General features: G+C 40.7%; 1 protein-coding gene across 5 annotated transcripts in view; it reads left to right on the top strand.

Moving 5' to 3' along the window:
- The window catches only part of LOC138008397 (schlafen family member 13-like), a 32,086-nt gene that overhangs the window by 12,875 nt on the left and 1,711 nt on the right, over window positions 1–17,500 (top strand). For all 5 annotated transcript variants that reach the window (XM_068855722.1, XM_068855721.1, XM_068855725.1 and 2 more), the window contains 4 exons: window positions 215–301; window positions 11,451–12,436; window positions 12,927–13,031; window positions 15,822–16,587. In XM_068855722.1, coding sequence (XP_068711823.1) covers window positions 215–301; window positions 11,451–12,436; window positions 12,927–13,031; window positions 15,822–16,587 — 1,944 coding nt within the window. The remainder of the gene's footprint in view (window positions 1–214; window positions 302–11,450; window positions 12,437–12,926; window positions 13,032–15,821; window positions 16,588–17,500) is intronic.

Below are 17,500 nucleotides of genomic sequence, written 5' to 3' on the forward strand. Positions count from 1 at the left end.
TACATTTGACACAACTGAAATTTGCTCTATTACAAGAATGAAACTTTTTTTTTTTTCTGACACTTGAAAGGTCAAAACATTATGTGGCTTCTAGACCAATCCCCTAGCATAGTGAATCTAAAACAATTCAATCCTGGATTACATTTGACACAACTGAAATTTGCTCTATTACAAGAATGAAACTTTTTTTTTCTGGTTTGCTTATTTTATGCAGTTTGGAAAATGTTCTCCCAACTGGTGTTCTTGATGATGACAGTGATGAAATGGATGTTGATGAAAGTAGCCCTGATTCTACTCAAAGGTAAATAGCAATATTTTGGCAATCACATATACACCTAATTTCAATAATGTTGTCATAGGAAATGCGAAAAGGAAAGATGAAAACCCTAGAAAGCCCAATCAGTGCTGTCAATAAGTTTTGAAGTAGACTTCCCCACTGCGCCGAAGGCGCGAGCTTCCTAGGGGGGTCTGGGGGCAGGCCCCCCAGAAAATTTGAAATTTAGATGCTTGGAAATGCTATTTTCAATGTTTTCCAGACAGTATTTGGGCCTTACGAACAATCAAAATTAAGACTATATTAACCATATTCTATGTTTATTACAACCGTTCTGAATGCCGGAAAATGCCTTTCCTGGCATTTTGGGCCATGCAACTCAAACATTAGAGGGCTGAATCCAGCTGCAATTATACTATGAAAACCATGTTACTCAAAGAAAGACGAAGCAACATATCAATAATACAACCCTATAAACAAAAAGTTGAGTGATATTTTTTGTATCTTTTTGGTGGTTTTGCTGGAGCTAACGAGCCTGGCAAATATTGCCACTTGACAACTTGTAAACATGGCACATACTTTGAAGGACTAGACCAGCAAAGGCTTCTGATTGGTTGTTAAATTAAGAAGCTGATTGGAGGATACTAATTGGCCAATGGCGTAAAGGATGTTTCGATCCTTTTTAGGTGTGAAGATGACACACATTCGTTCCATTGTGTAATTAGCGGGAAAATATGCTTGCGGAACTTGGTTGTAGTAATTTCGAAAATTGAAAATCACTCGAGCGGTTTAAGAGTGATGTAGTTTTTTTTCCGAAGAGTTTAGGAGTTCCGTAAAGCAGTGAGAGTTGATCAAGAGTGACGTTGGATAAAGATCCGTTGTCATGTTGAAGCGTAGAGATGCCCTCGAGAGGACGAGCACTTATGCGGACAAATAGGATTTAACTCCAAGGAGCGTTACGTTCAAGTGTTTAAATAAAGTCTACGAGTCCTCAGCTTCTACGTTCGCTATAAATAATCAACTGAAAGGTTCGAAGTGAAAACGATGGAGCGGTTAGTGAATGATCAGGGGCTAGTTTTGTTCCTCACTTGAGTTGTGGTAAGAGATGCGTGAACGCAGGCTGAGCGTGTTGCTAGCAGAACATCATATGTAAATTTCCTTCTGGATTGAGAACAAACCCTTTGAAAGTGTTTCTTTGTTTACAAGTTTTTTGATGATTGCGGCGTGATTAAAGGAAGTTTTGCGCGGACTAAAACGTCCTTGAGTGATTTTTCCTTCCGGTAAGATACAATCGGTGGCTGTTTAAAGATATCGAAATCCAATATGGCGGACAACAAATCATATTGTTCCTACTTTCCCGCCACCGCAGCAAGATTTTTTCAAAACGAAAGTCTCAAGCATAACGTTTTTAAACTGCCCTTGAGTCAGAAGTCTTTTATGTGTTTTCAGAAAAGATAGGCACTGCAAATTTTTATTTGTATTGAGCCCAAGTAGTTTAGACCTCATAAACATCATCTCCTCTACATGACTTGACTCTTCAAACAATGAAAGTAGCCGGCGAAACCTGACAGAGAAGCCGGCGAACTTCGCCGGCTGCCGGCTCTTATATACAACCCTGCATATCATATTCAAATGCACTGTCTTCTGACGAGAATGAGAGATCAAGTTCCTTTGCAAGTTGTTCAACTTCCTCTTCCTGCCCTAGGGTGGAAGATTCGATCTCATTAAGTTCCCCTTGGTTAGAACTTAGCAATTTCTTGTATTTCTTCTTCTTGTATGCCGCTGGCTCCTCCTTCTCCTTCCTTCACTTCCCTCTTAACCTGAGTATCAGCCCTTCCTGCGGGGTAGGGGATCAGGGAAAGAAGGAAAGGTAGGTCCGACATAAATCTATTCATTGGCCTGCGTCGAACATCCAGAATCTGGATGTTTCTCTGATTGGATAACACACAGAAGACTCTTACGTCACACAAACCGGAAATGAAGAATCATGAACAGCGAAGAACAGCGGCTATTTGATCGGCGAAATTCAACAATGCGCTCAGAAGGGGCGCTTGAGTTCTTTCCAAGGATTAAACAAGAACAGCAACTCTGTCTTAAAAGCATTTTTGTTAAATGAAAGGATGTCCTCTGAATTCTGCCAACTGGGTATGGAAAGAGCCTCACTTATTACACAGACAGGAGTGTTTTACTGGAAAATACACCACTCATAAAATTCACGAAACGTTTTTTTTCAATTTTTTAACCTGTACAAAGACAGCTTCTCCTTTTTCAACAATTTCAAAGCATTGAAGAGATCTGTTATATCACAGGTAGAAGGAATTAAGCGGCTCAGTGCATACATGTAATTCGTAGGTTTCTGCATCGAAATGCTTACATTTTTCCACAGTTTTGAGGGAGAAGTCAACGGAACTCAAGTCCATCAAGTCACTTTCTTCGGAGGATCCGTTTTGGGATGCGATCACTTCACTCACAAGTCTCACTTATAATGTTTACATTTTTTTTTCCATCTGACCTTTCCAAACAGTAATTTCTTTGTCAAGATTGAGGCTGTGCTCGAATCATGTTTGGATGGGATCCATTACCTTGCTTTTGCAGCATCCTGCCATTAGAAAAGTGTTAATTCTCTAAACGTCAGTTTGATCTAGGGAGCCACAAATTATATTTATTTAAAAGCGCCGATAACGTCAGTACTAGTACTTGTTTGTTTTGATGGTATTTTCCCAGACTTTCCTTCACAATTGGTGTCAAAAAAACGTCCGTTGCAATGTTCAGAAATGGTTTATTTCTTCATGGGACAACTGAATATTCGACGGCAGGGTTTTCTCCAAATAGAGACCTTTTCGTTGAGGGTCGGGGCTTTGGTGCTTGACATTTTTGAAGCAGAACTGTAGCTGTCCTTTTGACGCCGTCGGAGTAATTCCAGTGGGAGATCGATGATGATGTTCTAGAATTCGATGCTTATCTTCCTCAGCAGATTGTAGGGAAGCAGTTGACACTTCCTGCGATATTTCTCCAACAGAAACAGCCGTAAAATATTTGTTGTATTAATTTAACTCTGTAAAAAACTTGAAACGATTAATTATAACAGTTCTTTGCACAGAAGGCGTTGGTGATCAAGACCAATAACTATGACTGGCTTTCCGTTTAAAAGAAAACTCTTTGTATGTAATCTCAAGAACAGTGGCACCATAGCAGCACAACTGTGGGTAGACTGTCAAGACCAACTACGCAAACCTTTGCGCATTTATCGGTGAAAAGTTTATTTACACAATTCCAGCCGACGGCTCTTTGACATTTGTCAAGTGCCTACCGGAAGTGATTTTGATTGGCTAGTTTTTCAGAGACGCGTAATGTGCTGTGATGGGGGAGGAAGGTTTAATTGAAAGACTCTGTTTCAGGCTTTCCTTTCCTATTCCTTCTTGGAAACGCCTGATACTCAGGTTACTTCCTGCTCTTCTTGTGCATTTGGCATACAATGTAGCCCTTTCATATTGCTGAAGATGAGAAGGCCGTGGCAGTTTTCTTCTTTGCTTCTTTTCCTTCCATAATGCCACTGCCTTGTTAATCACAGCTTCAGATTCTTTTACTGGGGGCCGCCCATTTATGGAAATATGAAGCAGACTTTCGAGCATCTCTTTCTTCAGGGAATTTCTAAGGTGTGTTTTTAGGCGCTTTAGGGCACTGGCCCTCCTTTCCGGCCATGCATTTGAAGAGGCAGATTTCTGCGACTTGTAACAGCAAGAGACAACTTCTACGGTAGGATTCTTTGTGCCGTAGGAATCTCTGTAGGGCCCATTCTGTGGAAGTTGTAGAAGGCAAAGGAATAGCCTGCTGGTCCTTACTCCAGTCAGACAGCTCATACTTAAAGTTGTTCCATTCAGCTTCCAGTTTAAGGCGTTTGCTTCTGTTCTCAATTCCACTAAAAGAGTGATTTGCAAGAGTTTGGATATCGTTTTGTTCATATCCTACAAACTAGGCACGGAAAGTGGATCGAAGATAGGGAAGGATGAAATGACTGGCAAAGAGTGCTGGAAGCGTTGGTCTATATTGTCTGTCAAGGCTGTCACATATTGGGAGCATAGGTCGTGCATCTTTGCCTCTGTTGCTTTAATCTTGTCTTCACTGAACTCTGGGCAAGCAAGTTTTCCAGTTGTTGTCTCCTTTCGGAACTCTTGACAGTGATGTTTTCTTGAACAAGCCTGTTAAGCGAATCTTTAGATGCTTTGATGGCAGGAAAAATAGACGAGAAAATGATATGGAGCCCTTTGGAGACACCTTACTAAGAGTTGAGAGCACAGGCAGAACACTTTTTAAGATAATTATACAGAACACTAATGAAATGAGGTTTCTTCAACTTCTTAAGGAGGCCTATAGCTGTACGGTTAGAGTCCTTGTTCTGGTACCATCGCAAGGTCTGAAGGGCTGTCAACTTTCAACATACACTCTACAGACTATCTTTTTCTGCAGGCTTTCTGTACCGTTGCCGGTTGCCAGTTTTTCTTTGCTCTTTTCATACATGCTTTCAAGTTCCTTCATCTCAGAGGAAATTTGCACGTAAACTTCTGACGTTGCTGCGGAGTTTTCAAAGAAACTCCTGCCGAAGGACAGTTTCTACTTGCAGTATTGGGGTCAGGCTGTCATTTGCATCATTGCAAGCAAGGGCGAGGTGATGGCAGATACAGTGGATGCTAATGAGAGTTGGGACTGTTTCCCTCAGCTTGGCTGCCACCCCATTGCAAGAGCCTGTCATGACACTTGCCCCATCACTGGCTAGACTGCTAAGCTTGTTGATATCCAAACCATCTTTTTACAATTCTTCTCTGATTAGTTTCACAATGGTCTCTGCATTCACTGATGTTGAGTTTTCCGGGACATCCTGAATGGACAGGAAATGGACCTCTGGTACACCTGTCTCTGGGTTAGCAAACTGTATAAAAGATATCAGCTGCTCTACCGTGGAGATATTGGTGGCTTCATCCACCATCAGGCCGTAGCTGTTTGCTTTCTTTACCTTCTTTACTATTTCATCCTTCAAAGCTTGGTCCAGCAGCAAAAACAATTCTCATTGTGAACCCTGAGAAAGAATCTCCTCTAGTTCCAAAAAAGATGTGAACTTGCGATTAGCAATTTCTTCTCTGGCTAACCATGCAATATGCTGACAGGAAAGCATGATGCAACACTGAATCTTTTGTCTGTAGCTGGGTTTCGGACTTTTTGTGAAAGTACGACACTCGTTTATTGTGCTCCCTCTGGATGGCCATCGTTAGCATTGCTAAGGGATTTGGGCTTTTTCAACAGTTACATTATAATTATAAGCTCAGTCTGCATTTTTTCCCCCGGTCTGCAGTCTGCAGTCTGCGTTTTACACTGACTGCTCTTGTAAGCAACCACTTAGAGTCTTTAATCTATGTATGTCAACACTTTATTAATAAAAACACAACCCACTGCACTGAGAATTTGAAATAATTTGACAGACCTGCACGGTCTCCCTTTTGTGGATTTGTGGTTACAGATAATTAGAAACCTTCAATTCACAGTTTTAATAATACTACTACTAATAATTTAATAGTTTTGCTTTAGTATAACGAGCATGTGCTTGAGTGATTTACTCCTCTTGTATGACATAAAAGGAGGCTTCTTGAATATGTTTGCCAGCAATGGTTGGTTTTCAATAAAACTCCAGTAGTGCGTCAGTGTTACTTGACACTGCTGGGTTGTATGTTGTGAGAAGTGGTAGAATTCTCTGTGGTTTTGGCTTTTAGTTTAACTGCTGACTGTCTTCCAGAAAAATTGACCTGAGATAGTGTTCTCTACAGGTGTACATAGGATGCTTAGGTTAGCCTCGCTCTTCAAGGGGGGTGGCTTTGAATGTTTTGGCTAGGAATTTTTTGTAAGAATCATTTTGGCAGATCATCGAAACTCACGGCTAAAATGGTATCTTATTCTCTCATTGTACATCTGCTTTTCTGGGTTTGAAAAATGACCACATGAAGAAGTAGATCACAGAGCTTTAGAAGGCTTAGATGCGTAAGCTGCGAACCTTCAACTGGGTTGACTTACAGAACGTTTACTCTGTACAGCAGCTAGAATCATCTTCAACTTGCCTAAGGATATGGCGTCATGTGACGTGCAGGAGGGCGACCACTGGCCTACTCTGTTCTCAATTTACAAGGTGGATATTTTAAAGCCTTGATATAAAGCACACAATGAGATCCTGCCAGAATTACTATCCAAGGATATCTACTCTAGATGTTCCGACGGCTATGCCTTAAGGGGAGACGATTCACTGCTGGTACAAAGGTCTAAAACTAGATACGAAGGACTCCCTTGCTTATAGAGGTGCAATTCTGCGGAACACCATTTGTGTAAATGAGCCTGGATTCTTACACAGAAACCAGAATGAGCTGTACAATCGATTGTAGACAAAATCTTTTTTCAGAGACTTTAAACGTATCATAGTTTCAGCTTCAGTTGTTCGGTACCAAAATGATGATTTTATTTATATTTAATTGCATTCACTGTAAATATTGTACATATTTGATGTTAGTTAGTAAATAGATTTTTTTGATTCTTAATAATTATTTACATGTACACACGACCCCACAAGCTTGTCAGCTTTTATTATTATCATGTCAAAATAAAGGTGTTCCATTCTGTTCTGTTCTGTTCTATGTGAATGAGAGTAGAGAAGTTACCGACAGTTATCTTCTGTACCATCATTAACAATTTACAAATCTCAGAGACTTTTGGTGAAAGCTTTTCTAAGCCACCATCCTCTATTGTTTATTATTTTGGTCGCTTACGAGATCCCATTCTCATAAGTGACCAGCTGTCGTGGTTGCCTAAAGATCAATATTCTTGGCAGATAATGTGTTGCTATTGTATACTGACTTGAATAATTACTTTAAGAATTTTTAATATCTAAGAACAAGAGAAGATCAAGGTATGAAAAATGAAAACTTTGATATGATTAATTCCTAAGTGGCCTTTTTTCATTTTTTGAACCTTTTTCCTTTTGCATTTTTTTTATGATACCACTATTGCAATTATTGTAACACAAACAGGACAAGCAGTGATACAGCCAATGTTTGATTCACTTTTGAAAACTAACACAAGTAACAGGAGTCTAAACTGTGTATGACCGACCCAACTCGGGCTCAGGCCCCACTCTACAATACCCCCTCCCACATAAGGTCAGAGGTATGAGTGAGAATTTTCAACTTTAGCATGCAAATGTTCCTACAAAGTTCAAGGGCCAAGTTGGAACAACTGTTCTAACATACATGTACATGAAAATCATAGTTTCAGATAATTCAATTTTTAAGTGGACCACCTTCCTCTAACGACGTTTTTCTGCCTTCCACCTCTCCTTCTCAATGCGATAGGTAACATCAGATAGAGCTTTCAGCACTTTCCAAGGACCACACCACGGCTTGAGGAATTTCTTCTGTCTCGTCCTGGTTTGGTTTCTATACCACACCCAGTCTCCTACACAGAACTGCTGACCATGGTGCATGGTGTCATAATAGCTTTCTGGAACTTCTGTGCTCGCTTGAGGTTCTCTCTCACAATTTGCTCTGTCTCCTCCAATTGCTACTTCTGCTCAACAACATAATTGGGGTGTGTCTGTGCCGACCCTTGGGAAGGTGTTGTCTCGACCCGAAGAAGAGCATCCACTGGCAAGATACATGTAGCTTCCCTGCCTAACATTAAGTGGTAAGGGGTAAATAAGTCAACTCATGCACGCTAGTGTTATAAGCAAAAAACTGCTTTTGGTACAAAGTCTTCCCAGTCCCGGTGTTGATCAGAAATCAGCTTACTAAGAATCTTCGCTAGTGATTTGTTCAGTCTCTCTACCTGCCCATCTCCTTGGGGGGGACGGTACGGTGCTGTCCTTGTCTTCACTGCGTCAATTAAATTGCATAGTCCTTTGAACACAGCTCCATCCACATTGGCTCCCTGATCAGGATGCAAACCCTTGAAACTCCTGAAACAATATATTTATTCATACATCATCTTCTTTGCCAGTGTGACTGCTCAGGTGTTTCTCACTGGAAAGGCTTGAGCAATGATCAGAGACCACCAGCAACCACTCATGTTCAGAAGTAGATCTTGGTGTGGGTCCTTCAACATCTATTGCGATCCTTTGTAGGGGTGCCCTGCCTTAATGTTTATGAGGGCTGCCCTTGGCAGCTTGGAAGGGTCGTTGACTTCAGCACATGGAACACACCTTCTAACATGCATTTCGACCTCTTACCTCATGCCATGTCAATAACATCTCCTCCGCACTTTCTCTAGAGTCTAAGACGCCAAGGTGGCCAACCGAAGGATTGTTGTGCAAGGTACACAACACTTGTGACATGACACTCTTGGGCAAGCAGATTTGATGATAAATCTCTTGGCCTGTCACTTCATGTTCCCAACATCTAAACACCAGACCATGCCTGAAAATCAGCCTTCCCCATTATGACCAGTTTGATAGCACTTTGTGCCCCCCTCCTTCCACGTCACCTCTAGCGGGTCTGACACCAGTTTCAAGCCACTGCACAACTTGCAACAAGACAGGATCTCGGTTTTGGGCTGCATGTATACTTTCCATTGAAAAAGGTCCCATATTCACAGACTGAATCAGGGTGGTGTCTCTCTCTATCTTCTCCGAAGCGCCCTCGTCCCAGAGAAGGCGGGGCAGTCCATCTGCATTGCCATGCATGCTATAACACATTCCTTCCACTTTGAACCTGAGACAACACCACCCCTAGTCTGACCAGCGTAATCCCTTGAAAATACGGTGCATAGCCGTCATAAAACATGCAGGTGCATTCGTAAGGCCAAAACTGAGTTTGCTGAATTGGTCATCCAGAGTTGCAAACACAGTCTTTTCTTGATCTTCCTCTGCCAGGTCAATTTGCCAATATCCCCTAAGGAGGTCGAGATGAGAAAACCACTGTGCCCCAGATAAACTCTCCAATATGTCATCACACCAAGGAAGCAGGTACAAGTGTCACTTGTTTACCGAGTTAAGAGCTCAGTAGTCTACACAGAAACGTTGAGAGCCATCTGGTTTTGCTACTAAAACCTCCAGAAAGGACCAAGGGGAATTGTACGGTTCTACAATCTCTGCTTCAAGCATTTCATCCACTTGGTTGTGCATTTCCTGCCTTTTGTGAAAGGGGACTCTTTGAGGTGGTACCTCCATTTGCTGGGCAGAGCTGGTGTCGATGGTATGTTGTATGCCCTCTGCAGTGTCTAAATCCCGTGGCTCTTTGATATGCAGTCAGCATAAGTGGACAACACCTCACAATGCCCAAGGTTTTCCTTTTCCAGGACCAAATCACTGCTGATAGGGAATATCTCTTCCACTGATTAACTGTGGACATCAGCATCCTTCACAAAACTGCACTACATTGTAAGCTTCCAATCCAACCGCGACATCTTCCTTTGGAGCCGCAGGGGGTACCACCTTGTAGCACACACCCCCAATGGTTTCCTCCTGTGATTCTTCCTAACTGGCTAATGGGTAGAGGTCCCCTATGCTGCTGCATCTGTAAAGTTTGAGGGACTTGTTAAGGTAATTGAACACCTACACTTGGATTCAACCTTCTTTCACTCTTACTGCCATCTAAAAGGCCCCAGCAGAATATCTTTCTGAAAACTTGTCCACTGGTTCTATTACCCACATACATTCGTTTAAGCCATCCACCACCAGGACCTGACAAGGTATGTCTGCGACCATGTTTGGAGATAATTTGACGGTTTCAGCCACAGTGGTCCTGTACACTTTATCAAGGCGTCCAAAAACCATTTTGTTGGGTCCTCTCTTACTGTAGACAGTGTTAGTGCCAAAGTTTAGAATACATTTGTGATCTATTAGAAAATCTATACCAATCAACTAGAGTGATTGTATACATGTACATGTAGGTCCTCACTGATAATTCTTGCTTCTGCAGCCCTGTCTAATAGTGCTTGGGACTTGACACCATTGACATCACAAGGCAAAAATGCTTTCTTCGCATTCTCGGGCGGGGTCACTTCTGGCTGTGCCCCGCCCATCTCCCGTTTCCCTGGTCGGGACTTTCTTGATGTGGACAGTCACGAATAAAATGAGTCAGGCTACCACACTTAAAACATTCTCTGGCCCTGTCCAGATTCTTCACTTTCATTCCTACCTTGCCTCCCTTGAGGAATAAATTATTCTTTAGCTTCTGTACTATTTCAGCTTGCTGTTGAAAAAGCTCCTTAGCCCACACTGGGGGTTCGTGGGGTCTCTGTTGGGAGCCAAACTTTTCCTGATCACCAGACGTTCATTACATATATAATATTACAATATAATAATTACACACACAATAACAATAATAACAATAAAATAACAATCACTAACAATAATGATATACACGATACGTCTAGAGGTCTTGAATGTGATGGAGGATCGCTTTCCATTTCTCATTATGACTATCTACAATATCATTTTTCTCAGCTATGACACGCTCCACTTGACAAGCAATTTTTACTTTTGTTTTTAGAAGTGAAAGAGAAGGATTCACTTTAAGAAGTCTGCATTGGAAAATAACTTGTTTACCTAGTAATATAATATGGTTAATCAGTTGCGTTTCTTTTCCAAAGAGCCCAAACATTATACTCACATCTGTCAAACACTGGATTGTCGAAAAGTAATTTTTCAATCATTCAACTACAGAAAGCCAAAAAGCACTTGAAATTGGACAATGTATAAATAGATGCTCGAGGGATTCCTCTGATATTTGACAAAAAGTACACAAAGGTGAACTGGCTATTCCTATTTTTTAGAGGGCTTTATTTACATAAAGGATTCTATTTAAAACCTTATACTGAAATTCTCTTATCTTTGAGTCTAGTGAAGCACGTCTAGGGAGGAGATAAATGTCAGTCTTCTTTTAGGGTTAGGGTTAGGGTTAGGTGCATGATACTACTTTTTGATTACTTGATAATTAATCATGATTCTCAGACCACAAGAATTGAGATGATTAAATTTAATCCTTGTGTTGCTAGTGGGAACCAAACCTTTTTGAAACCTTTGGTTACTTTTTAATATTATGTTTAGATGAAAATTTAATAACTTAATTTTTTCAAACATACAGTATCTTTTATTAAAACCTAATTGAAGAGTTGATTTTATGTCCTATTTGATTACCGTTCCTAGGCCTGACACTGATGGCAGTCTTGCTGAAGACATTCTTTATCGGACAATTGAAATTGGAAAAAAAAGCAGTGTTAACCTTGATGTTCTTCAAGCGATTTGTGCACTTCTCAATTCTGGTGGTGGGGTTGTGCACATGAAAATTGCTAACTTCGATAACTCGAAATCTCTACTGGATCAGTTGGATACATTTTGGCAGAGTCTTGAGAGCAAACTGGATGCCATGATCAAACCATCGGAGTATGCTGAGGTGTTTGATCGTGTCGTTGAGAAGGATGTAATCCTTTTGTTCGTTAAGGCACCAGGTCATTGCTGTACTGTGGAGTTTAACTTGTTCTTGGCCGGTGATGCAAAAAAGACCGAAGCTTCATTTAAAGAAACTGTCAGGTTGCTGCAGGATAGACCATTGGGAACGAGAAAGGATTTTCGTAGAATTCCTCTACAAGAACTTCCTTCATTACCAGAAAGTTTTTCTTACGAGCAGAAATTGGACTTCCATGAGTCCAAACAAATACAGTTCAAATGGTTCCCCTCAAAAAATCCGTTGTTACACGGTAATAACAGAACTCAGCGGGAAACAATTGTCAATCAAATTTCAGCATTTGGCAATTGCAGTGGTGGAATCATTTTGGTGGGAGTGAGAAATGATTGTACCGTTCTTGGACAGGATATGACCTCTAAGGAGAACAGTAGGGAAGACATAGAAAGTCGCATCAGGTCCCTTATTGAAGACATGAAATGGCCTTGCATTTGTGAAAGAAAAGTTTTCTGGGATATAAAATTCCTTCCAGTCGCAGGCAAGGAAAATTGTTTCGTTATAGCAATCTATGTTGCAGGAATAAAAGGAGGTGTTTTCACGAAGAAACCAAAGTCCTATGAGTTGAGACTTGAGGATGATGGAAAACAGCAATCAATTTCCCATTTGGAGTTTGTTGAGTGGAAGAAAAGAATGTTATCTGGGAAAGATATGCTGCAACATGAAAGAACAGGTAAAAAAATAGAGCACACAGAATGACAGAAACAAATGAGATTTCTGAAAACCCTAGCTGTATCTTTTCTAAAAGGAATTTTTTTAGAAAATCCAAGTTTTGCAGAGTAAGCTGTAAATAGAAAAGGCCTCTTAAAGCCTGTTTACACAAGCGCGATTTTAGTGTTATTTAGTGCAACTTATCGCTGCTGTTTGAGATGCAATAACGAAACACGGTGAATTTAAGCGACATGTTAACTTTTTAGCAAGCGTACAACTTTTGTTTGCCAAAAAGACTCGTTAATGTTTTGAACGGACAAAGTTGACACTAAAATCGCGATAAAATCGCAGCAACTTCGTTGCAACGTCCGCGCGACAGAAACGGCCTTGAGTTGCGCCACAAAAATCGCCCGTGTAAACAGGCTTTTACAATATATGGTCACCATATTTTCTTATATCCTAATTAGATATTTTGTAATTCACCCTGAAAGTGTTTGGTTTTCTTTTAACAGCTGTACAAGAATTGTCTAACAAGCTGGACTCTCTTTCGCTTTCCAAAGGACTGCTGTTGACTGTTAAAGGTTCTGTTGGGAGGATTTTAGAAAATTTCTTTAAAGGTAACTTTAGTAGACACAATACCCCAAACGTAAAGTTATGTAGCTTTTAAAAAGTCGGTGCTTGTACAGAGGCTCAAAGTCAAAGGATTGTGCAGAATACATCATGCAGAAGATCATTTGACAGACATAAACTTAAATAGTCATCATTGGCCGAATTCACACTGGAGACGAGTAACCCGTCTTGGACGGGTTTCTCGTCAGACTGAGACGAGTTTCCCGTCTTAGTGTGAAATTGGGTCGGGACGGGTTTTAGACGAGAAACTCGTCCAAATTTACCCGTCCACTTGTCCGTCTGAGTCGACGAGTTTTTAAAGACGAGTTTCCCGACTGGACGAGAAACTCGTCAAAATGCATCACGAATTCACACTTGGAAGGGTTTCCAGGTCGAGTTTTAGGAGAAAATGCGCCGATTAGACTGCTGGCTAGGTAACCACGCACATCTCGCACCAGTACCTCGGCATCTTAACCCGGCCTAAAACCTCGTCCTAATGTGAATTCATGTCGGTAAGTCACCCAACTTTTTCATCGCGAATTCACACTAGGACTGGAAACTCGTCAGACGGGTTACCCGTCTGACGAGTTTCCCGTCCTCTAATGTGAATACTGCTATTGTAAAAGAAAGTCGTCGGTTTTGAGAACTGTGAGTTGATATGTATTTGCTTTGTTTTATTCCTAGCACGGAGTTGAAACAAAAATGTAGTAGTGTAAACATTCCCTAACTTTTTGTTTTGTTTTTCCTTTTTGCTCTATTCTTGTTTCGTCGTCACGTTCGATCACCAAGCCACCAACAGGAATAGACTCGTCTTGGCGATCGAACGTTATGACCCAAAGATTTTAGGTTAAAAAAAAAAAAAGAATAAATAAAAAACTAGAGGGACTGTTAACAGACCCAAAAAAGGGTGATACGTTGCAGCCCTTTTGGTGCGTACTCAGGGCTGCAAATAACGGCCGGTCAACGGACAATGTCCGTTCAAAAAGAGATTCCTTAGATGGTCGGACAATTTGTCCGGTCGTTTACGCTGGTAAGGAAAAAAATTAGAGTTTCAAGTTTTAAATATTTTAAGGTTCAATATTATTGGCGTTTGTGAAAAAGGAGGGGAAAAGACGGATACTTAACTACCAGACCAAGAACTTTTAATAAATGATTCGAAGTAGTCATAAAATTTCCGGCTGTCGTTGCACATTTTTGCTTTGTCATTCACCAAGTCGTCACCGCAAATTAGCGGGTCTTACAGATGTCTACCGGTCACGGGTGTGAATTACTTTATTATTAGTCCGTGTGGGTTTTGTAAACGTGATGTGAGAAGGACAACGAAACCTCTCAGTGTCGGTACAAGGGCCATGGCACCCGTTGTCTTCACAATAACAAGAAAGCAAGTTTACATTCATTTGTCTTCTTGTCGACATTTCTGTGTGAATCACTTCAGCTATAACATAGTTAGAAGATGGCTATAAATACCGCGAATAACTAAACATTCTATTTTTCAGGGAAACAAACCCTTTTTGCAGTAAATTCATATATGACCTGTAAACTTCATCTGGCCTATATATGCGATTCATCTCAAACGATTCACCGCAGAATTCGTTGTGTTACGTGTCACGCATGATGCGGGGGTCGTTTATATAAAATATTTGAAAAATTCTTCTCAAACTTTACTGAAGCAAAAATGCTGAAAATGCAGTAAGTTTAGACGAAAAAGGCTCAAAGGGAAGAAATCAATCATCACTTCCGGCACGCCCCTAATAAAAGCTTGGTTACCAAGAAGCTTGTCAGTGATGGTAATGTAGATAAGGATAGGATTTACGGACGTCATACTTCGCAACGATTAGGTAATGTTTTCCCCATGTAGTATAGACTTGAAATTGACGAAAAGTAGCAAACTTAGGCTGCCGTTCTAGTATTCTAACTGGAAAAAAGAGAGTTGTCTGTTAGTATCATTTTCCCGGTCCGTTTTAATAAGATATAGCAGTGAAACATTTTAAGATTTACCCTTATTCATAAAATTCCGAGCTCAAATTGTGTCAAATCAGTGGACGTGGATTCTACATGTGTTACTTGCTGTAAATGCACATCAGTTAGCTTGTATTATGATGAAAATCAACTAGATTGCAAGCCTCAGTCAATTTCATCAACTTCATGACTAACCGTATATAAGACGTAGAACTGAAGCAATAGTAGTACGCACAAATGTATCTACTGATTTTGCTGTACCATGCGTTCCACTTTTCCTGCATTGAGATCGATGCTCGTGTACAATAAATGCTTGGAAATTTTACTTGTTTCATATTTAGACATCATGTGAAGTGGAGAGGGGGCACTTTTGTAGCCATAAGACGTACTCGATGTTTGTCCGGCCAAAAATGGGATATGTCCGAGGTAAAGTAGGTTTGACCGGCCAATTTGACCGGCGTCAGCCGGGAAATTAATTGCAGCTCTGATACTTCATGATGTCCAGTTTAAACTGAACATAAATAAGTACCGTACATTGAGTTGCATCATTTCGAAAAGGGAATAACAATAGCTACCGCTACTATGCATACACCTTGTTCAAAAATGGCCGCCATTTTTCCATGCAAATTGGCCCCTATGGCCTCGCTTTCAAACAAAATGTAAGAATATTTTGACCTTGAACGAGGCCATAAGGGCCAATTTTAATGGAAACAAAAGAATACTAAAATGGCGGCCATTTAATAAGGTGTGTGCTCCTTGGCTTTTAATTAAGCCACACACAATACAATTATCCATGCTAACAAGTGTCTTTCCTTTTATTTCTCTCAATATGTATCAAGTTGAAGCGGGATGCCCAGTCTCGCCCAAAGATTTTGTAAAAAATCTTCCAAAGGGAGCACAGGAAGTCGTCGAGCGGATTCAAGAGTTCTCTTCAACCGGTCGCAGCCGTGCACTTCTTGTGGGGTCCCCTTCGTGGCGTGCCTGTGTAAGCAGCAAAAGTGACGTTCAGGGGGAGAGCCTTTCAGTGGATGGTGTCATCTGTGACCTACTTCTTTTCAACAGGGAGCTGGGAGGACTGCGTCTTCTTACCCTTTGCGACACTGACAGAGTAGACGAGAGCCTTGTTTCTTACAGCCTCACTACCGCCAAGGCTTTAAAGAAAGCTCTTGTAATACAGGGAGGCTGTAAGGAGAAGTTTTATGTCACGCCTCACGTTGTCCCTTGCCACGCACCAGAAAGACAGATTCGTCAGATTTGTCAGATTTGTCCGGACAGCCCATACCCGGGGGATTATAAGCTTCAAGAGCACCGTGCAAAGGTCAACAACATTCTTGAGTCGTTGGTTATTGTACTAGCAGCAATACCCTCTGCCCTTTCCAGCAAACAGGGAGTCAGCTTTTTCAATCTTCTGACCAAGGAACAGTTCCAACTGTTATATCAAGAAATCGACCGGTTTAAAGAACTGTGGATAAAGGGTCCCGCTGGAACTGGAAAGACAGTTGTAGCCGTCGAATTAATTAAGGAACTTCGTCGCCGTGATCCAGACCTGAAACAGGACGAGATTCTCTTTGTCTGTGAGAACATTGGACTCAGAGAACAAATAAGGTAATTTAAGAAAGGAAAGCCGCCTACATCATTTAAGACAAAAATTTAAATAGATTTCATTTGACTGAACTTTGGATTCTATGTCAGTAATTGTTAGACTGAATTTGACGCTGAATGTTAGGTAAACCTTTTTTAATGAAAACAAGTTCCAAATATCCATTACCTGCTGATAGCTTTAGTAAATAAAGAATAAATGCTATACCGAGTAATTGCATTGTGACTAAACTTCCAAATATTTTCTTTAAAAGTCAAGATCCTTCAGGGTTTGCCCTTCACTACTCAGTGAATGAAATCATGTCAAATGCATCATCCACTGACAAGGGCTAGGCTCGAAACGTCATAATTGTTTTGACAAAAATGTTTGGCCCTTTTGTTTTTATAAACAAATTTTACCTTCACTATATAACAATTATTCCATGAGCCCGAGTTGGATAGGAAGTGATAAAATAACCAACGAGCGCGTAGCGCGAGTTGGTTATAATCACTTCATATCCACTGACAAGGGCGAATGGAATAATTGTTTTAGTAAATTCTCAAACCGGGTTTTGCCGCCGATTTTTATTTCCACAATTTTACAAAGCGTCCGGAAAGAGCATCTTGGCGCACTATTTTCCATATGACGTAAAACTTCGACTATTGGCTCATAGTCGGAGCTTTTTAGCCAATCAAAAAGCTAGAAATGCAATAGTCGGAGCTGAAAATTTACTAAAAGTTATTAGTGACAGACAGCAGAACAACTTTTTGAATACTTTATGTAGACTAATATTTTCTTAAATTTTGGTTACTTTGCCATCAACCTTGATTGACATGTCCCCCTTCCCTTTTCAAAAATAAAAGTAAATTTGCGTCTAAGATTCACTTGGAAAGAAAGCATGTTATAGTAATCTATATTCGGTTATACAGCATAACAATT

This window comes from Montipora foliosa, chromosome 6 (assembly GCF_036669935.1).
Source record: "Montipora foliosa isolate CH-2021 chromosome 6, ASM3666993v2, whole genome shotgun sequence".
NCBI lineage: Eukaryota > Metazoa > Cnidaria > Anthozoa > Scleractinia > Acroporidae > Montipora > Montipora foliosa.